This window comes from Mytilus edulis, chromosome 9 (assembly GCF_963676685.1).
Source record: "Mytilus edulis chromosome 9, xbMytEdul2.2, whole genome shotgun sequence".
NCBI classification, from domain to species: Eukaryota; Metazoa; Mollusca; class Bivalvia; order Mytilida; family Mytilidae; genus Mytilus; species Mytilus edulis.
Window position 1 is genome coordinate 28135763 of NC_092352.1, and position 24334 is coordinate 28160096.

Genomic DNA, 24334 nt, shown 5'->3' on the forward strand with positions numbered 1-24334 from the left:
TAACAGTCTTTTAAACAATAGAAAAACTTTCATACCATAACTGTTACTCAAGTTAAAAAAAACATGAGACAGAGAGCATGATATATTTTTGACTTGGGACGACAAGTCACTAACTTGTAAATTTATACAAAAATTCTAATTTCCCATCTGGTACTACCACCCTACACATTTTTGTACATGGTAGTTGAAAATGCTAAGCTGGGAAGTAAAAATAAAACAAAAAACAGAAATTTTAAAAAAAATGATAATACCTAGTTTTCTCCCTAAGGTCATGAAGCTGACAAAAAAATAAAGGAATAATAAAGAAACATTGTAAATCATGTAATAAAGAAAACATAAATAACTATATAAATTACAGATCTTAATTCACATAACAGTCTTTTAAACAATAGAAAAACTTTCATACCATAACTGTTACTCAAGTTAAAAAAAACATGAGACAGAGAGCATGATATATTTTTGACTTGGGACGACAAGTCACTAACTTGTAAATTTATACAAAAATTCTAATTTCCCATCTGGTACTACCACCCTACACATTTTTGTACATGGTAGTTGAAAATGCTAAGCTGGGAAGTAAAAATAAAACAAAAAACAGAAATTTAAAAAAAAATGATAATACCTAGTTTTCTCCCTAAGGTCTTTTACATAATAGTAGTGCTATCATAAATTACTTTCTTATAGATTGATGGTTTTAATGTTATACAGACACAAGAGGATATTTCAAAATTCCCTCTTTGCCAGGATGCTATGAAAATAAGTTAGAAAGAGCAAAAACCTATAAGTAAATGAAATATTTACAACCCAAACCTACTTTCCAATTTCATCTTATCCCAATCGAACCTAAAAACAAATATCCTAACCAAAATTTAAAATTCAAAATTTTCATCAAGAACTCTATGATTATATGTGATTCAATATAGAAAAACATTGAACCAGGAAAAACACAGGAAAAGACTTTACAAAACCATTTTGCATTTTATAATTTTAGATTCTACTATAATAAAAGGACTCTTTAAACTATTATGGTTTTTAAATAGATGAAATGCAATTATTTTGAACATGAATCACACTAATTAAATTGTAAATAAAAGACAATTCCCATTCACAAGAAATCTGTAATAGATGCATGAACATATGGCCACATAGACAATAGAAAGGTAGAGACTCAAAATTAAAACACTTTGGGTTTCTCTGAAAAAATCATTTGGACAACAACAAGTCATCGCAAGTTTTCCATATAGAAATTAATGCAAAAGTTTGATTATGACAAATTTGGAATATTTCTGGTTCTGCTGACTTATAAGATGCACTAATATTTCTGATAATTTATGCAAACACACACCGGTGCAAGATGTTAATCCATAGCTTCATTGAAAGGTTTATGTTTTTATGTAACCTTGAATAATCGTGTAATGTTCATGATTATCATGCCAATCACACTTTCAAATGTTTAATTCAATAATAATATGATATCATTTCATATTTGATAGTTTCTGAATTTCCTCAACATTTCTGATGGTTCATCTCTATTCCAGTCTTGATGAGTACTTATTGTAACATGGTCAAAATCTGAAATGAAATACATATACTTTAAATATTAAGTTTAAAGATCGTTAGTTTTTGAACTATCATTTTCATGTTTATAACTGACATCTTTTCATTTTTTAAGTTCAGTAGAAAATAAGTTTATTTTTTTTCTAAATCATTAACAAGAATACTTAAGAAAAATGTTATCACTTGTGAAAAATAAACTAGGAAGATAGAATGACTTTTGGTACATAATTTTTTAAATCATTATCAAGAATACATAAAGGGGCACTAGCTACGAGATGTATAAAAAATCTAATATCTTTTTTTATTTGCTCAATCAATAATGAAATGCAAATAGTGAAATAACAATTAGCTTTCAGCAGCCAGAATGGTTCAATTTTTTCAGAATAAGCTAAAAAATATTGATTATGAATTATTCACTTGCAAGAGATTTAACCCCTTAGCTTGAGATGGATAACACGTGAATTGTATGTGTAAAATTATTTAAAGGAAAAGAATGTCAACATTGAAAGTGAAACAAAGGTAAATCATTTGATTGACTGGTTTGATCCACAAAAAATCATTCTTATACACGTAAAAGCAATGATAAACATTTATTTTTCATCTATAAAATGAAATTAAATAGACCTAGAATAATCCAACAGCACGAGTTTGCTTAATCTATTTATATCTATATTTATGGTAACATCGCTTATATGGGCATCGCATAGCTTTAGAGGTCAACTCGATCCTTAATTAGATGGCGTCTGGACTAAAATACACACGAAACGAAGCTACGTATTTTCATGCTCGTGCCTTGTTTATAATCTATTTTAGACTTTTAATAGTTTGGATAAATGTTTTACATTGTTATAAATGAAATATGAGATTTTGAATTAAATCGGTGAACATGAATTTGACAGCTAGTGCCACTTTAAGAAAGATGTTAACACTTGTGAAAAATAAACTAGGAAGATAGAATGACCTTTGCCAATTTTGGTACATAATTTCTAAATCATTAACAAGAATACTTAAGAAAGATGTTATCACTTGTGAAAAATAAACTAGGAAGATAAAATGATTTTTGGTACATAATTTCTAAAGTTATAACCAGAAATATGATGATAGTAAAATATGAATGTGATTGAACACAGTAATGGATCATTATAGATGTTTTTCATTCAATAATATATTATAAATATCATATAGATATAGGAAGATGTGGTATGAGTGCCAATGAGACAACTCTCCATCAAAGTAACAATTTATAAAAGTAAACCATTATAGGTCAATGTACGGCCTTCAACTCGGAGCCTTGGCTCACACCGAACAACAAACTATAAAGGGCCCCAAAATTACTAGTGCAAAACCATTCAAACGGGAAAACCAATGGTCTAATCTATATAAAAAAACGTGACACGAGAAACACTTCAAAATTACATTAACAAACGACAACAACTGTACATCAGATTCCTGACTGAGGACAGGAACAAACATTTGCAGAGGGATTAAACGTTTTAATAGTACCAAACCTTCTCCCTTTTTCTGAAACAATAGTATAACATCACATCAAATCTGACTTGTTTTCTTTCTTTTTTTTTAAATAGTTTCGTGTGACCTGATTGTTTTTGAGATTCAATAAGATATATTTACCAGATTTTCTTAAGTTGTGTTGTGTTGTCTCTGGTTTATCATTCTCTATCATTGGTTTGGTTTTCACAGATCCCCAGTGCATGGACTGAAAATAATCAATTACTATTTACAATTCACCAAATGCTCAATTCACTGACAACTAAATTATAATGTAACATATTACATACATTTCTAACAGAAGATAATAAACAAAACCAAAATTGTGTCTCAGAAAAAAACTGATCAGAGGGTCCTGTATTAAATATCAAAAGCCAAATAACAACAATAAAAATATATATGATTGATCTCTTTTCTGTAATATTCTATCATCTAATGGGGCCAATAAGATGGCATAAAATGCAAGATATTCAAGTTTACTACTGTAGGCAGGGCTTAATAACTTACAGTGTGTACCGAATCTCGTAATGAACACCACTGGCTGAATGACATTGAGATTCCAGCATTTTTCCATTGGTCATAACGTCTTCTTTTCTCCTCGTCACATAACACATCCTTTGCTTGTTGTAATAGTCTAAACTGTTTATCTGGAAAACAGTATCATGTTTATCATAATCAAAGTATGAAACTTCATATCTAAGAAGTTAAAAAGGTTAACATTTCAAAAAATCAGATCACATCAACATTTTTATTTTCAGAAAATGTGATTCTTCTAATTAAACTGACCTAAAGTTTTTAGTTTACCTAGTTATCTAAGGTCAAAACTTGTAAACTATAAATTGAACATGACTCTTATCAAAGTTCAGCTTTTTTCAATTCCAAAGAACAATGTAAATAGGCACAACATGAAAAGTCATCATTATCGATTGTCCTGTTTTCTACACACCATTTTCTTGCAAATATTGTCAATCAAGTAAACAAAGTATGAATCACTACAAAATAAATGAGCTTGTATAATTCATCTAGGCAAATAATGAGATAATGATTGCTTGTGTAATCAAAGATTTATAATCAATGGTAAGAAATGCATTAAGCTAATATTCAAATAGGGAATTTAATGGACAGGGAAAACACCCTGAAATATTAAGGTTTTCCACATCACAGTTTGCCATAATAAGGTTTGCTGAAATGACATTTTTAAAGTATGATAATAAACAGCTGCGCCATAAGCGCATGATACGCCCGACGTCTTGTGTGGAAGTTTTATGCAATAATCATAAATAGTTTCTGAGAAAGTTTCAAGCAATAACCATATATTGTTTTTGAGACACGGCGGGACATGTGAAACCCCCAACCCTGGGGTTTTTTTAACAAAAAACTAAATATCACTAAAATAAAATTTTGAATCAAAACCAAAAAGTATAGATCTTTAGATTAATATAACAAAGAAGTGTGTAAAGTTTTAAGCAATAATCATAAATCATTTTTGAGATACGGCGTGACATGTAAAAATAAACAGCTGCGCCATGAGCGCATGATACGCCCGACGTCTTGTGTGGAAGTTTTATGCAATAATCATAAATAGTTTCTGAGGAAGTTTTAAGCAATAACCATTTATTGTTTTTGAGACATGGCGGGACATGTGAAACCCCTAACCCTTTTTTTTTTACAAATATCACTAAAATAAAATTTCGAATCAAACCAAAAAGTATACAGATCTTTAAATTAGTATAACAAAGAAGTGTGTACAGTTTCAAGCAATAATCATAAATTGTTTTTGAGATACGGCGCGACATGTAAAAAAAAACCCTCCCCTTTTTTACAAAATACTCAATAACTCAAAAATAAAATTTTGAGTCATCACCAAAAAGTATACAGATCTTTAGATTAATATAACAAAGAAGTGTGTAAAGTTTTAAGCAATAATCATAAATCGTTTTTGAGATACGGCACGACATGTAAAAAAACCCCTCCCCCTTTTTTACAAAATACTCAATAACTCAAAAATGAAATTTTGAATCATCACCAAAAAGTATACAGATCTTTAGATTAATATAACAAAGAAGTGTGTAAAGTTTTAAGAAGTAATCATAAATCGTTTTTGAGATACGGCGCGACATGTAAAAAAAACCTCCCCCTTTTTTACAAAATACTCAAAAACTCAAAAATGAAATTTTGAATTATCACCAAAAAGTATACAGATATTCAGATTAATATAACTAAGAAATGTATTAAGTTTTAAGCAATAATCAAGAAACGTTTTTGAGATACGGTGCGACATGTGAAAAAAAACACACCCCTGTTTTAGTTACAAAGTGCCGTAACTCAAAAAGTTTAAATCTTATTTTCACCAAAAAGTATACAGATCATTTGACCATCATAAGAAACAACTATATTAAGTTTCATGAAATTTGGATAAGTCGTTCTCAAGTTACGGTGCGACATGTTTACGCCGGACAGACGGACGGACGGACGGACGGACAGACGGACAGACGGACGGACACCGGACATTTGTATACCATAATACGTCCCGTCAAAATTTTGACGGGCGTATAAAAAAACTCCCCTGTTTAACAAAATACTCAATAACTCCAAAATAAAGTTTTGAATCATCAACAAAAAGTATACAGATCTTAAGATTAATATAACAAAGAAGTGTGTAAAGTTTTAAGCAATAATCATAAATTGTTTTTGAGATACGGCACAACATGTAAAAAAAAACCTCCCCCTTTTTTACAAAATACTCAATAACTCAAAAATGAAATTTTGAATCATCACCAAAAAGTATACAGATCTTTAGAATAATATAACAAAGACATGTGTAAAGTTTTAAGCAATAATCATAAATCGTTTATGAGATATGGTGCGACATGTAAAAAAACCCTCCCCCTTTTTTACAAAATAACTCAAAAATAAAATTTTGAATCATCACCAAAAAGTATACAGATATTAAGATTAACATATCTAAGAAGTGTTTAAAGTTTTAAGCCATAATCAAGAATCGTTTTTGAGATATGGTGCGACATGTGAAAAAAACACACCCCTGCTTTAGTTACAAAGTGCCGTAACTCAAAAAGTTTTAATCTTATTTTCAGCAAAAAGTATACAGATCATTTGACCATCATAAGAAACAACTATGTTAAGTTTCATGAAATTTGAATAAGTTGTTCTCAAGTTACAGTGCGACATGTTTACGCCGGACAGACAGACGGACAGACAGACAGACGGACAGACAGACAGACGGACGGACACCGGACATTTGTATACCATAATACGTCCCGTCAAAATTTTGACGGGCGTATAAAAATGTGCTGATATATCTTGATCTATATATATTTTATGATCTTTACCTTTAGATTCATCTCCAGGATGTTTATCAGGGTGACAACTCAGAACCCTGGCTTTATATTCTGTTGTTATCTGTACAGTCTACAAGGGAGAACACAAATTGTATAAGAATAATAAATAATAATAATAATACATTTTTAATAACATTAAAGGAGTAGGTTCGATAAGGCCCTAAAATAACCCCTTTTTTTACCTTAAATTTCATAATAGCATTTATTGACCAATATCACAATGAATCATAGCTAATACATTGATTAGATAGGAAATGAGCCTTTTTGTTAAAAATTTACATCCCTGTGTTCTACTGATGACGTCACAAACACTACTCATTTTTATTTTTCACAAAATTTACCAAATTTTGCATGATTATTGGACAGGAAACATGGAGCGCATACATCGACAAAAAAGATATCTGAACACAATTTTTTTAATGACATTTTGCATGTTTAACTTGAATATTTAGTTTTTCCATGTCTGCACTCTATGTTTCCTGGTCCTAAATTTGGTTGAAATCTGGCCAATTTTTACAAATTTCGTCAAAATCTCTTATTTTGACCTATTCTGGATGTAGAAATCAACGCTTTAGAATAAAACTTTGACACAAATAGTTCTATTTTACTTTCTCACATGTCTATAAGACAACTTAAAACATATTTTACCTTGTACCATTCAATTTTATAATTGGGGCCAAATAAGGCCCTTACCGAACTTACTCCTTAAAATAACTTGAAGGAACTTACTTTTCCATATGCATTTTTAGGCATTTCAATGTGTTCAATTTGTATTGGGTGGTAGATCAATTTGTGTATTTAAAATCATCTTTCTGCCTATTTAAAACCATTACAGTAACTTGATTTTAATCAAACCATATTTTTACAAATACAAATATTTTATTGGCACAAACTCAATTACAATAATTGGCAATGGCCCATACAACATGTACAACAAGTATACAAATAGTAATGATGCAGCAATTAAACAATACTATACATATTACTCATTTATAAGGACATTTGTCCTTAATTCAAACATGATTGATTAATAAAAGATGATATTAATCTAAGTGTTTTTCTACACTTGCTATTAAGTAGTAGTTTGATATATTCATCTTCAGTTTTGGATTGTTTGTCATAATTTTTAAAATAGGACAATTTGATATAAGAAATTTTCTTTGTGATTCATATTTTGTGCAGTGCAAGATAAAATGTTTTTCGTCTTCTATATTTTTATTGACATAATTTGCACAACCTTTCTTCTCTGTTAACTTGCATGTATCTACCGGGTACCTCTTTCAGTTTCAAGATTGTGTGCACTTAGCCTTAGTTTTGCCAAAGCTGCCCTATCTTTCAACTTTTTCAATTGGCCGTTTCAGAATCAAAAGAATCATGGGTAATTTCATAATGTTCGTACCCCAAAATGAAAATAATGTCACGTCATTGGATAAATTTCCATTGTTTATAACATTTTAAACCAATCAGGACCTTTTGGTGTACACTTTTGTAAATATTACCCAGGATGCATTAGATTCTGAAACGGCCAATTGGTCAACATAGGAGCCTCAACATTGTGTGCACGTTTATTTGAAAAATATATGCAAAAAATATTGGAAGAAAAAGAAGGTGTAACGGTTTATTTCTTCCTCTGTGATATTTTATCCTGAGGATAATTTGTCCCGGTAATTTTTTTCCAAGCATGGTATTTTACAGGTTGATTTTTTCCAGAGGAGTGATAATCTATCTGTGTTATGCGGATAGTATGTACCGGTATATATTTGCTGTACTTTATTTCACAGAACGGTGTAAAATAGAGTCCCATTAACTACTATGTAAGTTACTCACAATCAATATATACCTGACTATAATTATAAAATGTTTCACAAAGGTAGACCAAATTTGCACAATTTATCAAAGGGAGGTAAGTATGAGCAATTTATATTTTATAGATATTAATATAATATATTCTGAATCTATTTTATAGTGAAATTTTTCCTTGAATCTTATTTTTATATATTCATTTATATAAAAAGATGACTTACAACTTGATTTAATAAGACAGATAACAATTCACAGGTTAAAACTATCCAGCTGTTAAGCATGCTTTTGTTCCAATATATTATTATGCTATGATTTATCTGATTTCCATATCATCAACAACTACATCTCTGTCCCCAGACAAAACTATTTATATAGTTAAATATCATCATAATCAAATTCTTCTTTTACTGTTAACAGTATTAATGCAACTATATTTCTACCTTACTTTTAAATTTATATTTGTACTGAGATCTGAAAACAACTCACTTTTACATGTATTTCACTAACCTTATTTAATCATTATATTATTTTCACAATTACGATCTTTGAAATTACTTCTGGTTTTCTTCCCTATGTTTCATGATAATTTTCTTATTATAAGGATGATATTGACTTGAATATTTCAGGAAATTTTTTCAAGGATAATTTATGAAATTATTTCCCATTATAAACAATTTTTTTTTAACAATTTCGCTTTATTTCAAATACACTATTATTATTTCATAGTATTTTTAAAGGTAGTCCGAGATTACTCTGACGTCCAACGGCTGTTTTGCCAGACAAGCTGGGGCCGTGGGACATCAGGGCTCTTCCCATATCAAAAAGTGGATATTTGCCCACCCAAAATAGATGCCCTGCTTCGTCGCTTCTCATGCCGATTGAGGGCCTTGGAATCATATAAATCGGGCATCAATCTGTTCATTTTTCATTTATCTCTTCATTTATGTAAGTTTCACCTACCTGCCAACCTTTATTTTCCATATTTTAACAGTTTTCACAGAGACCCATCGATTTCTGCATTTAAAGGATAAGTTTTTTCTAATAACTATTCAATAAGTTAACTACCCAGATAGAATTTCACGGCAAAGGAAAACATATCCCCGGGAAATATTTTCCTACAGATAAAAAAATAACAACAACTACTGTGACATTTTTTCCTCCGGATCAAATTTCACCCGGATATAATTTTGCTTTACATAGGCACATATTCCTTTGAGTAAATAAATTATGCAAATTGCACAATAGTACAAGGATTTCAATACAAATACTTGATATAATTATAAAGGACTGTTACAAACTAAAGTGAAAGTAGATATTGGAAAATAAATTGCATTAGTTTCTACTTGTGTAAGTTGTAAAAACAGTCATTGAATTACGTTAGAATGCTCGTTACAGCCAAGAATTTTATAGAAATCCTCTTCTTCGTCAGGTTCGTAGTTAAATATGGCCTCCATTTAAAGTTTAACTTAAAACTGAGTAGGGAAACTCTCCTTCACAAAATGAGCATGATGATTATTTATAATTAGAAACAGGAAGTTGCGTCGAAGGACTGCGCAGAGCTATCGAGGAAAATGGCGGACCAACCCCTAAAAAATGAACCACCTTTCAAACGTCAAAAACTCAATGAAGAGGGTACTGATGATTCAGGTATACATGTAATAAAACAAAGCATCAATCGATGTATTGAAAATGTGTAATATATAAGCGGGATGTTACTTATTTATTATTGAAATCTACGAAATCCCGAAACTTACCTCCCTTATTTTGATGATTCATTCCTATTATTAGATTTTTACTTTTTTCAGACAAAGAAAACATTTTTTATCCATGGAAGGTGTTTAACCAACAATGTAACTTCACATTAAAATATTTATTGAAGCTGTTTGTTACACCTGTCAGAAAATAAAAACAAAGTTGCAAATTATTTATAAATAGATCAAAGGGCTGTAATCCAGTCTGTTTTTATAGAATAAGGGGAATAACTCTATAACAGTTTGCTACTTTCACTTTGTTTTCAATTTGAGTTTATTTCTTTTTTCGATACCAAAGCTCTAATAAAAACTGTATTTCATATGTGGACTGTATTTGTGATCTTTTGTATAAAGATGAAGAATTGTTGCCCATGCTATAAAAAGTAAAACAACCAATAATGAGCATCACATGGTTCTGGAAGATCTTTTGACCCTTTTATATGTTCATTATTTTTGCATGGGTTCACTGGACAAAACAATGTGTTGGATTTAATCAGTTGTACATGTGTACAACTTCACCAACCCCTTTGCATAATTTGGAACAAAATCAATTATCAAGATGTTTTGCTTATCCAAATTAAAAAATAGGGCTGAAGTGGATATTAAAAAAATTTTTCAACCTTATAACATTATAGAAGGACTACATGTATTAATAAGTCAGTACTAACTTTAGGTCATTTGATTATAAATAATGACATTAACAGTTTATGTCAATTGACCCTATTTGAAAAATTCAAATGCATATAGACTTAAAATTCATTGCTTTAAAGCCTTTAATAAACTCCTGACTTTGATTCATCAGGGAGATTGCATTAAGTTCCATGTACTGGTCTTTATAAAATTCAACCTGTGTCATATTCCTAAATGTTAGAGACCCAGTTAGCTATGTACTAAACCTTTGGAAGTAATTTCCATCCCCGTTAGTATATATTATTGTGTTGCTCAGTTGTGTCATTACATTGTTCATATGGTCTACATGTGCTTGTAATCCCAATTTTGAGTTGTATTTAAATATTTTCAGAACAACAAGGATGTTCTAATATTAATATACCAAAAGATAATGAAGCTGGGAATACTGAGGTAAGCTAATACATTTATACATGATGTTTGAAAATGACATATAAAAATGAGGAGATGTGGTATATGACATGTTATTTTTGTACATGTACAGTACATGTACATGCAAAATTGACAATGAGACAACTATCCACCATCAGGCCAGGGTTAAAATGAAATGGTAGTAATCAATCATAGGGCACTGTACAGCCTTCAACAATGAGACAAACCCATACTGTTTAGTCAGCTCAGGAAAAGCCCCAACATGAAAAATATGAAACAATTCAAACGAGAAAACTAAAAGCCTTATTGATAACAAATCAATTGAACAATAAACAAATACAACCGGCATGCATGAAAACAACAACACCATTTTACTCCAGGTTTCTGATAGGGACACATCAAGAATGTTTTGGGGTTTAATATGTTTGCAGCCCTTACCCTAATCTGAAACAGAAGTGTCTCAGCACACAATAGAAACAAATTGTAAAATCAGTTGCAATTTGCTCAATAATGTTAACTCAAAAGATTGATACAAGGCACAAAAACCACCAACATGAAAATATGGACACAAAACACCAAAGTTACAGTTATTGAAAGCCAACTACAAACATGTACAACTGATAAATCAATTATTTTCTCCAAGGACCAAAGAATAAACCATTACACATCCAACAGATTTAGTGTAAAAGGTCAAACAGTTATGGAAACGCATGTTCTTATGCAATATCAAAATTTAAGTTGCCAGTACTGACAAGATGCAATATCATGAGTTTGCATAACTGTACATGTCAAGCAATGTATATTTAGTCGTGTTTTAATTTTAAAAACAAAATCTATAAACAATATTTAAAGATTTTACTATTGTTTAATTGATCATCTTAAAAAATAAGTTAATTCATAGGATCAAGAAATAATTTATATGGATCGTATCTAAGTTTGTGACCTAAAAAAATGTATATAAACAGCATTACAGTAAGATTTAGGATTTGATATTCTGTTTTTGAATTTTTCAATTACAGTCAAAATTTCCAACCAAATAATTGTATCTATGAATTTATTTGGTAAAGGTTTTGATTAATTTGTGACTTAATTTACCATTTATGAATGAATGTCATTCATTGAAATTAAGGTAAAGGTAAGAACTATGACCTTTTCTAAGTGTAAATCCAGCCAACTACGTACATACATGTCAGATGCTTGAAAACTGAGATACAATGCACACGCTTTTGTGTAAATATAATAAAAATGATATAATTCAAAGTTCCTTATCATGTATTGTATTTGTATGTTTACAGCAAGTTCATGAGGCACAAACAGACAACTCTGACAATTGTAGCGAGATCAGTAATCTGTCAGGACTATCTGAAGAAGCATGGAAACCTACATCAGGTTTGTTTAGGCTTTTACATTTATTTACCTTTAATCCCAGTTAATTGACTCTTCCTCCAAGAGCCATTTGATCAAATTCAGAGCTGATAGGGCTACATATTCAAACATTCTGTATAGTTAACAGATTCACCTTTGATGTATTTAATTCATTGGTCTAAATGTTAGACTGCAACAAATTCTAGAACAACTGAATGCTATGTTAGCATTTATTTATAAATCGGTTTTAACTGTAATTAGAAACCAACAAAACTTCATTTTGATTTGACAATTCTTATGGGAGTTATATCTATGGTAACTTAATGTCAGAGAATCAGATTGTCACTTTCTTTATCATTCTTTATGCATTTTAAAATAACATCAGAGAATCAATTCTTTAATCCTATTTTGTCAATTGTGTAAGTGCCATGTTTTGTTTGTGTTTATAACTTTATATTGAGAATATGATTGTTTGTGTTAACATTGAGAATATGATCATTTGTGTTTATATTGAGAATATGATCGTTTGTGTTTATATTGAGAATATGATCATTTGTGTTTATATTGAGAATATGATCCTTTGTGTTTATATTGAGAATATGATCATTTGTGTTTATATTGAGAATATATATGATTGTTTGTGTTTATATTGAGAATATGATCGTTTGTGTTTATATTGAGAATATGATCATTTGTGTTTATATTGAGAATATGATCATTTGTGTTTATATTGAGAATATGATCATTTGTGTTTATATTGAGAATATGATCGTTTGTGTTTATATTGAGAATATGATCATTTGTGTTTATATTGAGAATATGATCATTTGTGTTTATATTGAGAATATGATCATTTGTGTTTATATTGAGAATATGATTGTTTGTGTTTATATTGAGAATATGATCGTTTGTGTTTATATTGAGAATATGATCATTTGTGTTTATATTGAGAATATGATCATTTGTGTTTATATTGAGAATATGATCATTTGTGTTTATATTGAGAATATGATTGTTTGTGTTTATATTGAGAATATGATCATTTGTGTTTATAATAGAATATGATTAGTAAGAGATTAGTAATGAGTAAGACTACCAGGAGTTTTTATTGTTATTGCATCACATTGCATATATATTTTCATTCTTTACCAAGCTTCAAGTATAATTATGTATTGATTTTTGATTGAAAAACAGGTGCTATGACATGGATTCACAAACAGATAATGAATGGAGTAAACCCACGCCCAATACTGAACGGGTTGATACCTGATGATACATTAATCCCGAATGACATTGATGATTTTACTTTATGGAAGATAGTTATTAATATAATGTCAGAGCCACCTCCAAGAAAAAAACTGAGCCATATCAACACACTACAAGATGTCATACAACTCCTTCAGAACTGTACAAATATAATGGTACTTACTGGAGCTGGGGTAAGTCTCAAAACATCAACTTTTTGAAAATGTCTAGAATATAATTGGTTTAGTTAGAGCTTTAAAAAGTCTCCTTAAACTGACTGAAGCTTGGGTGTTCTCTTAAAACTTAAAGTTCTTCAGAAGTTAAAGTCATATGAAACGAGTGAGTGGTGGAAAAATATGTTTATCCAATTCTTGAACCAATGCATGTATACATCATAAACTTAGTCCTCTGTGCACGATTTTCTCATTTTTTACGCAAATATATCGTATAATTGTTAATTTTTTTTCTGTCTGTCTGTTATCAATGGTTATGATTTAAAAAATATGGCTGCTCATTAAATGCCGTGTTTTGAAGCTGAAGTTACCGATTGTCACCTTATAGTAAACAAATAACAAAAGCATGGGTATTTGTTTATTTTGATGACAGATCCCTGTGTATTGCGATCATCGGATTTTTACGAGGAGGGTTACGCTCAGGTCACTATGCATATGGAAAATATGTCGGTGAATTGCTTCCTGGAAGCAATTAAAAATAAGTTAACTTTTTGTAAATGTGGACAAATTCAAGAATTTTCCTCAGAAAAAAGTATATGTACATAAGTTGTACAATGAAAACTATCCATTTAGTTATAAAAAACATATGTATATTTTTTTTTAATTTGAGGTTTCTTATGACTTTATTTGGAATTTTCAACTGAGCTATTATGGTGCTTATAAGTGTGGTTTCAATTTATAATACTTCAAAAGTCAACATTTTGTATTCCAATACCCAAGAACATGTGCTAAAAAATGATATAAAAGTCAAAGACACATGGTAAACAAGAAATGAAGCTTATGAACACCTTTTAAATTCATCTGAATCAAAAAGCTATTTCTCAGGATAGGTACAGCAGAATGCATTGAGTGTGTAATTATAGGTACAATGTAATATCTTTGGTTAGCTTGTTTGCTAGCTGAACTGTGAAATCATTATTATGTAAGATAAACTACCCTCCTTAAGGAGTAGGCTAGTCCAGCAGATAACTAATCTATCTGTAGGACTAAACTACTACTAAAGGAGGGTTGTATACATAGCCTAATAATGACTTCACGGTTAAGCTAACCAAAGATTCTACCTTAACCTACACACACAATGCATTCTGCTGTATATAAATTGTGCTTTTCTTTTTCACAGGTATGTTTAAAACTTACATTTAAGATGTCCTATATAATTGTAACACAATACTGTGTGAAAAGTTATTTTCTTCTATGTTCTCCTAGATCATTTAAATTTTTGGTTGCACTGTACATGTTTTAGATATTTATGTAGAATAGTTTACAAGTTGTATTTGTTATAAATGGTATTATTTTTTTCAAGTTAAAATTGTTATAAAGGGTAACATTCTGAATTTTTATAGGTATCTGTATCCTGTGGTATCCCAGATTTCCGATCAAGAGATGGAATCTATGCTCGCCTAGCTGTAGACTTCCCAGATTTACCTGATCCACAAGCCATGTTTGATATCAACTACTTCAGTAATGACCCTAGACCTTTCTTCAAATTTGCAAAGGTAAAGTTTTTATCAAAAAGTAATATCACAAAAATACTGAACTCCGAGGATAATTCAAAAAGGAAAATTCCTCATAAAATGGCAAAATCAAATGAATGGATAATGACTGTCATATTCCTGACTTGGTTCAGGCAAAAGATAATTCATTCAACTTTACATAATTCCAATTCGTTATTACATCAACCTAACATAATTCAAATAAGATTTTACATGACAGTTTAGAAAAATGATTGAACTGGAAATGAAGTACAAATAAAAATCGACAAAGATACTTAATTGATAAATTCGGGCACTGTGGCCACATCTATGCAGGGCTTTCATAATAAAATTATGCCATCCACACATTTTCAAATCATTTTTTGTATCCTTTTAGATTTTGTAACACTATGTAATCAAGATAATACTTAGAGCATCAAGAACAATGTAGGAAATGAAAAAATCATGTGAGGTGAAATTTATGATAAAGCAGTTGTACAGTTGTGCATTGAAGGTGGTGAACTCCCATGACCAAAATTTTTTCCTTAACCATTAATACTGAATACTCTTATGTAGTTCAAAAGAAAGTTACATTAAAACCCTTCAAACAAAAACAACCTTGTTCAATCATAGATTTTGATATAATTGTTTAACTAATGTTTCATTTTTGATTGCAGGAAATATATCCAGGTCAGTTTGAACCATCACGTTCACACAAGTTTATAAATACCATAGAGAAACATGGTAAATTGTTGAGAAACTACACACAGAATATCGACACACTGGAACAAGTTGCTGGTATTACTAAAGTAATTCAATGTCATGGTAGGTTATATGAAGTAATTATTTTTATGCCCCTGCTTTCACGGAGGGGGCATTAAGGTTTACCCTTGTCTGTCTGTAAGTCCCTAGACACATTCCCCATTTGATTTTATAAATGATAAATATTGGTTGTTGAAGAACAAACGATTCTTTCATCACTAAAGGAAGGCTATATTGTGGAATGAGTATTGTTTGTTGAAATTCAAGAACTATAAAATTTCTTCCTTTTGTCAATTTTCTATCAGTCAAAGAGGAACAGTTCTTTCGTCACTAAAGAAAGCTGTTTTTGTGAAATGAAAACTTTTTATTGGAAATCAGATACTAATAAAGTTTTCATCTTTGTTAAGTTTTACTTTCAACAGCAATTTTTGACATATATGAATTTTGACATTTGTTACTTGACCTTGACTTAAATTTAATGCTTCAGTGGTCAGATTAAGTATGTGCAATCATAGAGAAATTACATTTGTTTATCATAATTACACATTTGTATAAAAGGTGCAAACAACAGCAGTGCTGAATACTAGCTGAGAAATATATTGTTTATATCTTGTTCATCATTAAAACAAAGTTTTATATATTCCAGGTTCTTTTGCTACAGCCACTTGTATGTCATGTAAACACAAAGTTAGTGCAGAAATTGTAAGAGAAGATATATTTAATCAGGTGGGTAGATATTAAAGATTTTACTAAAATTGTCAATTACAGACAAACTTGCTTAGGGTATTCTGCTCTTTGGTCAGGTTGTTGTCTTTTTGACGCATTCCCCTTTTCCATTCTCAATTTTATCAATTACTTTCTTTAATCAAGGTTAAATACCATTAACTGGTTTTCTTTGCTAAATGTAGATAGGACAGTTAGTATTTTAGTTTTAAAACTTGAGCAAATAATTTTACAGATTAAAACTGTTGTTATGTACATAATTCTAAATTAACATAAATTTAAACAAGGGCACATACCTCTAGAACACATTTTTAAAGGAAATCAATTTTAAGAAAAAATGTTTTATCATACTGTGGATTCATTTATTTTCATGACTGATGGGTACCAATTTTCATGGATGAAGAAAAACTTGCATGTTCATGGACATTTAATTTTGTGGTTTTGCCAAAGTCTTCATACAAGCCTATAGAAAAATTTTCATTCATTGAATATTTAATTTCACTGTTCACTTATACACACAAAAATATCCACGCAAATTGGTATCCAATGAATAATAATGAATCCACAGTACCTCAAATTCAGGTGAGAAAACTATTTTTGAGAAAGATAGATTTTTAAAGCCAAAATCTTCTAATGTCAACTTTGCATAAAGAATTTAACGTATTTATTGTATTATTTCTATTGTTTAGGTTATACCCAAATGTTCAGTGTGCCCTCCAGACAGTCCAACGTCAATAATGAAACCAGACATAGTATTTTTTGGTGAAAGTTTGTCTGATGAGTTCCACAAACAAATGACGGAAGACAAAGACAAATGTGATCTACTTATTGTGATTGGATCATCTCTCAAAGTGAGACCAGTGGCACTTATACCAAGTAAGTTGTTGTATCATCTCTCAAAGTGAGACCAGTGGCACTTATACCAAGTAAGTTGTTGTGTCATCTCTCAAAGTGAGACCAGTCGCACTTATACCAAGTGAAGTGTGTGTAATCTCTCAAAGTGAGACCAGTCGCACTTATACCAAGTAAGTTGTTGTGTCATCTCTCAAAGTGGGACCAGTGGCACTTATACCTAGTAAGTTGTTGTGTCATCTCTCAAAGTGAGACCAGTGGCACTTATACCAAGTAAGTGGTTGTGTCATCTCTCAAAGTGAGACCAGTGGCACTTATACCAAGTAAGTTGTTGTGTCATCTCTCAAAGTGAGACCAGTGGCACTTATACCAAGTAAGTTGTGTCATCTCTCAAAGTGGGACCAGTGGCACTTATACCAAGTAAGTTGTGTCATCTCTCAAAGTGGGACCAGTGGCACTTATACCAAGTAAGTTGTGTCATCTCTCAGAGTGGGACCAGTGGCACTTATACCAAGTAAGTTCTGCATCTCTCAAAGTGGGACCAGTGGCACTTGTACCAAGTAAGTTGTGTCATCTCTCAAAGTGAAACCAGTGGCACTTATACCAAGTAAGTTGTTGTGTCATCTCTCAGAGTGAGACCAGTGGCACTTATACCAAGTAAGGTGTGTGTAATCTCTCAAAGTGAGACCAATGGCACTTATACCAAGTAAGTTGTGTCATCTCTCAAAATGGGACCAGTGGCACTTATACCAAGAAAGTTTCTTGAAAATAAGAGTGGTTTTTTTTCTCAAGATATTTATGGAACAATACAGGAAAGAGGAAGATAAAGTATGAAATATAGGTCGCAACATCAATTTTTCTTGCTTTTTCAATTTCAAGCAGAAGAGTTATTAAAAAATGCATAACAAAACATACTACAAAAATCCGTACACAAGAAAAGCACTTAATAGGTCTATGCTAACAGTACAATAGATGACCAAAAAACCTATTAAATTGAATAAGAATGAACAATTACCAATCAAAAAATGCTCTAAGTTTAGAGAGTATAACCTGTTGATTTGAAACTTGACATATATATTGTATTACTTTATACAGATGTAGTATATAAGTTTTATGTGTATTATTCAAGGTGCATATTATACTTAACTATAGGTTTAAATATGTAATTTTATGTATTTCAGATTCATTGCCTGAAGATGTACCTCAGATTCTCATCAATAGAGAACCTCTTAAACATTTAAACTTTGATGTTGAATTACTTGGTGATTGTGATGCTATTGTTGAGGAGCTGTGTAAACATTTAAATTGGGACAACAAATCACGATCACCATTACTTCATGAAATATCAAAATGTGAACTAAAAACACCAACATCGTCAGACCTTGATGACAGTGGCAGTGACAATGATGTCAAAGGTCAGGGGTCACTTGAAAATAAAAGTGAAGAAGGTAAATCAGATGACAGAAACTGTGATCAAAAGACAGCCAAAGAAGTGTCCAACTTACAGCATGTCAAAGTTTGTGATGAGATAGATGAAAATAACAGTGTTAAAAATGACAAAAAGCCACACATTCCGGTCAGTGTTGTGTTGGACAATAGTGAAAGCTGTACTGTTATAAATAAATCAGATTCTAGTCCGGTAATTACTTCACAAAAGACTGATGAAACAGATGGTCTAACTATTAATGGAAATACTTCTCTAGAGACCAGTTCTAAAATAATTGAATCAGAGACTCAAGACAGATCTGTAGCTGATGAAAGTAGAAGTAAGACCACTTCTGAAAATTCTAAACTAGATAGCAAAGACAGTTCTTTGTCTGGTAAATCAAAGAATAATTCAGCATTAGCAGTGGATAGCAACAAGAATGGTTTACTGTTGTCTGATGATCCCAAAGATGAGGAGGATGATGACGATGAAGACTTTGAGATAACTAACATGTGGAAATCAGGTCATCATGGAAGTCTTGCTAAAAGATTAGAAGGTTTTTATTTACCTAAAATGGCTAAAATGATCAAATTATGCATCCATAGAATTATTACTCAATTGAGATGGATTTTTTTCACTTTACATACTGATTGATTGGGAATTGTCAATAAGCACACTTACTGAATACTGAATTTTTCAACAATTAAAAAAAATTAATGCTAAAGCTTTCATTTTTGGCATAACTGTATGAAAATTAGAAAGATTTTGTATTTTATATTTTTATGTCCCACCTATGATAGTAGAGGGGCATTATGTTTTCTGGTCTGTAAGTCCATTCATCCATCCGTCTGTCCGTTTGTTTGTCTGTTTTATCCGTTGGTCCTGCTTCAGGTTATAGTTTTTGGTCAAGGTAGTTTTTGATGAAGTTGAAGTCCTATCAACTTGAAACTTTGTACACATGTTCCTTATGATATGATCTTTCTAATTTTAGTGCCAAATTAGAGTTTTAACCCCAATTTCACAGTCCACTGAATATAGAAAATGATAGTGCGAGTGGGGCATCCGTGTACTGGGGACACATTCTTGTTTAATTTTCTAAAAAATAGAAAAATAAAATCACTGTATAAAAAAATCAATACGCAACTAGTCAAGAAATTTTAAGTGTAAAATGCAAAATCAAATCACAAATCCAGTAGTCATCCTGATTTGATGACTGTTCTCAGATTCAAGGATGTTATTGTATTTCTCAACAAATTCTTCTTATTTTTTCAGGTAAACAGTACTTATTTCTTCCTCCTAGTAGATATGTATTTTCTGGAGCAGAGGTGTATTCTGATATGGAGGATGATTCTGACTCCGATATATCATCAATGTCTTCTTCATCAGATGACGAATCACAGAACAGTATTAATGATGATGAAAAGAACGATTCCAACACTCTCCCCTCTGTAAATGATGTAAAGGAAGATTCTGAATTACACCTTGTCAATGGTGAGGAAAGGAAAGATTCAAACACTCTCCCTTGTACAAATGGTGAAAAGAAAAATTGTGAATTACAACTAGTCAATGGTGATGAAAGGAATGATTCCAAAATTCTCCCTTCTGTAAATGGTGAAAAGGAAGATTCAAAATCACATCTAGTCAATGGTGAGGGCTCAATAAACAATGAAACAAAAGACATCAACAACCCTGTGAATAGTGTTTTCCGTGATCAGACAAATTTATCTTGTAAAACAGATCTAAACACCTCAAATGGAATGTTAAAATATGACTCTCAACACAAGACAAAACCATTGCAAAAATTATGTAATGGGATGCATCAAAGTTATGATGAATTAGAGGAACCTGAAAGACAAGTTCAATCAGCTGACAAACACAGTGATTCATAATTACGTCAGTCTGACAATATATAACATGGTGTATGATCATTTCACAGAATAATGGCATTGTACTATAATCATTGTTTTCTACAGTTTATTGTTTAAAAATTATTTTTTCATTTCCTGCTCTTGTTTTATCTTTGTCATATTAACAAAACTGCAACAATGGCAATCCCTGTGTGATGTTTATCATTTTCCATTATAATTATAATTCATTTATATTTGTTGGTACACATTTTCATGGATATTTTCATAGCTACTTGATTTCATTGTTACAACAGACTAAAGGTTTGCTTTTGTTGAATTCTCAAATGGTTCACCTTTACCCTAACATTCACAACTGTAGTACTCATCAACTACTGTGGATTCATTTAATTTTTTATTTATTTACAAATGTATAATGGGTACCAATTTTAGTAGATTGAGGAAAACTTGCATTTAGGTGGATATTTGATTTCATGGCATTGCCAAAGTTTACACATAAGTCTACATATAAATCTAGTAATCTACCTTAAATAGAAAATTTTAAATTAGTTGAACATTTAATTTTGTGGTTCCCCTGTACCCTTGAAATCCATGGAAAATGGTATCCAACGAATAATGATGAATCCACAGTACTAAATAAAAACGAATCCAAAGTATATGTGGTTTGTGTTGCAATTCTTTTTTCAGCAATTTGCAGCAATTCTTTGAAAGTAAGATAATGAAAAAACATACTGTCTAGTTTTTGATGTACTTATATATTTTGCATGAAAAAAAATGTTTGAAAAATATGCTCAAAATTATATTAAAAAAAAATAATTTGTCTCATAAAAAAAAAATGTTTTTTGAGACTGAGTAATGTGAAACAGAAAACTTCCAGTTTAAGGCAGTTCTCAGTCTCTAGTTACTAGATTGATCAATTTCTCAAAATCTATGCAAGACTGAACATTTTAGGGGAGATAAATCATGTTAAATTTTTGATGACTTTGAAATTGTTTAAATTTCATTATGGGATTGACCAAATAGTGTGGTTCATTATCTTTAAGACTATTCTGCATACAAATGTGGATTGTACTTTTATTTTGGCACATTCCTGTGTAAAATGTGAAAGTTTGAAAACTGCACAATTTTTGTTTTAAAACACAAGTAATCTAGAATACTTTCAACTCCTCAAAGGAAGATAACATTACTTTCAATTCAGAATTCAAATGGTCATTTCGGAGTAACAAGTTTTTCAAAACATAAAAAAAATCTTTTTTCTAAAATCTACCTGAAGGTTTTTTTTTCTCTTTTCTTTCCTTTTTTAAGTACCTTTGAATAAAAGTAAGTACCATTCAATGTTCAATTCAAATATTTTTATTTATTTTAAAAAATTTAATATTGACAATGAATAATAATAATATAAATAATACAAAAAAATGTATATCCTATTTCTAATTTGATTAAATACTGATCCTGTTTCCACATTACAATGATCTAACAGCATTCTGTTTTCTTAAAAATTATTCAAGATTTTCAGAATTTGCTATAATGTTAAATACCAAAAACATGCTGTATTTTCATTGGTTAATGCAATGATTACTAAAACATTAAGGGATACAGAGCATTGTCTGGTCGTAGTAAATGAGTCATTGACATGGGATCTGTATTATAATCAATTTGTCTTATTTCAAATTTGAAATATTAAAGATGTATTGTTCATAACAATTTACAGATTTATAAATATTTCTTGTTTTCTTTATTGAGGCCAACTTGTTTCTTTTTACTAGAAAAATTACTGGTTCTTTTATAAAGGGTTAGTGTAACTTACAATTGAATTTAGTTGTTTTTATACGACTGCCAAAATTGAAAATTTTTTGGTCGTATATTGGCATCACGTTGGCGTCGTCTTCGTACGTAGTCGTCGTCCAAAGACTTTTGGTTTTCGCACTATAAGTTTAGTATAAGTGAATAGAAATCTATGAAATTTAAACACAATGTTTATTACCATAAAAGGAAGGTTGGGATTGATTTTGGAAGTTTTGGAATTAGGAGCCAAAAAGGGCCCAAATAAGCATTTTCTTGGTTTTCGCACTATAACCTTAGGGCTATTCCAGAAAAAAATGTATGGGGGGTGGGGGGGGTTGGAAGGCACATTATATTAATAATACATGGGTGATGGGTATCAGAGCAACTTTTCACACTATAATGCACTATAAGTCTCAATTACAATTGTCTGGGTGGCGGGTGCTGACAAAAAGTGCCTTCCAACCCCCCCATACATTTTTTTCTGGAATAGCCCTTAGTTTAAGTAAATAGAAATCTATGAAATTTTGACACAAGGTTTATGACCACTAAAGGAAGGTTGGGATTGATTTTGGGAGTTGAGGTCCCAACAGTTTAGGAATTAGGAGCCAAAAAAAGGGCCCAAATAAGCCTTATTCTTGGTTTTCGCACAATAACTTTAGTATAAGTAAATAGAAATCAATGAAATTTAAACACAAGGTTTATGAATACAAAAGGAAGGTTGGGATTGATTTTGGGAGTTGAGGTCTCAACAGTTTAGGAATTAGGTACCAAAAAGGAGCCCAAATAAGCATTTTCTTGGTTTTTGCACAATAACTTTAGTATAAGTAAATAGAAATCAAAGAAATTTAAACACAAGGTTTATGAATACAAAAGGAAGGTTGGCATTGATTTTGGGAGTTGAGGTCTCAACAGTTTAGGAATTAGGTACCAAAAAGAAGCCCAAATAAGCATTTTTCTTGGTTTTCGCACCATAACTTTAGTTTAAGTAAATAAAAATCTATGAAATTTAGACACAAGGTTTATGACCACTAAAGGAAGGTTGGGATTGATTTTGGTAGTTGAGGTCCCAACAGTTTAGGAATTAGGAGCCAAAAAAGGGCCCAAATAAGCCTTATTCTTGGTTTTCGCACAATAACTTTAGTATAAGTAAATAGAAATCTATGAAATTTAAACACAAGGTTTATGACCATAAAATGGGATTGAATTTGGGAGTTTTGGCCCAAAGGGTCCTAAATTAAACTAAGTTTGATTTTAAAGGGGCACTAGCTGTCAAATTCATTGTTACCGATTTGACTCAAATTCTCATATTTGGTTTATAACAAGGTAAAATATTTATCCAAACTATCAAAAGTCTAAAATAAACAGTTTACAGAGCATGGGGTAGATAATTTATAGGTTCGTTTCGTGTGTATTTTAGTCCAGACGCCATCTAATTAACTATCGATTTGACCTCAGATGATCATATAAGCGATGTAAACAAAAATAAAGATACGAATAGATTAAACCAACACGTGCAATTGGATTTTTATAGGTCTGCTTGATTTTATTATATAGATTAAAAATAGATGTTT

At 30.7% G+C, this 24334-nt stretch overlaps 2 protein-coding genes across 3 annotated transcripts; one reads left to right on the forward strand and one right to left on the reverse strand.

Annotated features, from left to right (window-relative positions):
* Positions 1–307: 307 nt before the first annotated feature.
* On the reverse strand, positions 308–9741 carry LOC139487991 (dnaJ homolog subfamily C member 12-like). 2 transcript variants are annotated; one of them, XM_071273285.1, is made up of 5 exons: positions 9602–9741; positions 6414–6492; positions 3571–3710; positions 3187–3271; positions 308–1572 (listed from the first exon to the last, which is right to left on the reverse strand). In XM_071273285.1, exons 1-5 carry the CDS (start codon positions 9677–9679, stop codon positions 1481–1483), a joined length of 474 nt encoding a protein of 157 aa, XP_071129386.1. In that variant the 5' UTR covers positions 9680–9741; the 3' UTR covers positions 308–1480. The 2 variants fall into 2 exon arrangements, with proteins under 2 accessions (XP_071129386.1, XP_071129387.1); XM_071273286.1 differs by lacking the exon at positions 9602–9741 and adding an exon at positions 8447–8563 and having other exon boundaries at positions 1442–1572.
* An 8-nt stretch (positions 9742–9749) lies between these two features.
* LOC139487990 (NAD-dependent protein deacetylase sirtuin-1-like) lies at positions 9750–22698 on the forward strand. Its single transcript, XM_071273284.1, has 10 exons — positions 9750–9872; positions 10998–11056; positions 12331–12424; positions 13595–13839; positions 15222–15374; positions 16028–16175; positions 16759–16838; positions 17525–17711; positions 18869–19669; positions 20386–22698. The coding sequence occupies exons 1-10, from the start codon at positions 9797–9799 to the stop codon at positions 21000–21002; spliced, it is 2460 nt and encodes an 819-aa protein (XP_071129385.1). The 5' UTR covers positions 9750–9796; the 3' UTR covers positions 21003–22698.
* Positions 22699–24334: the final 1636 nt, after the last annotated feature.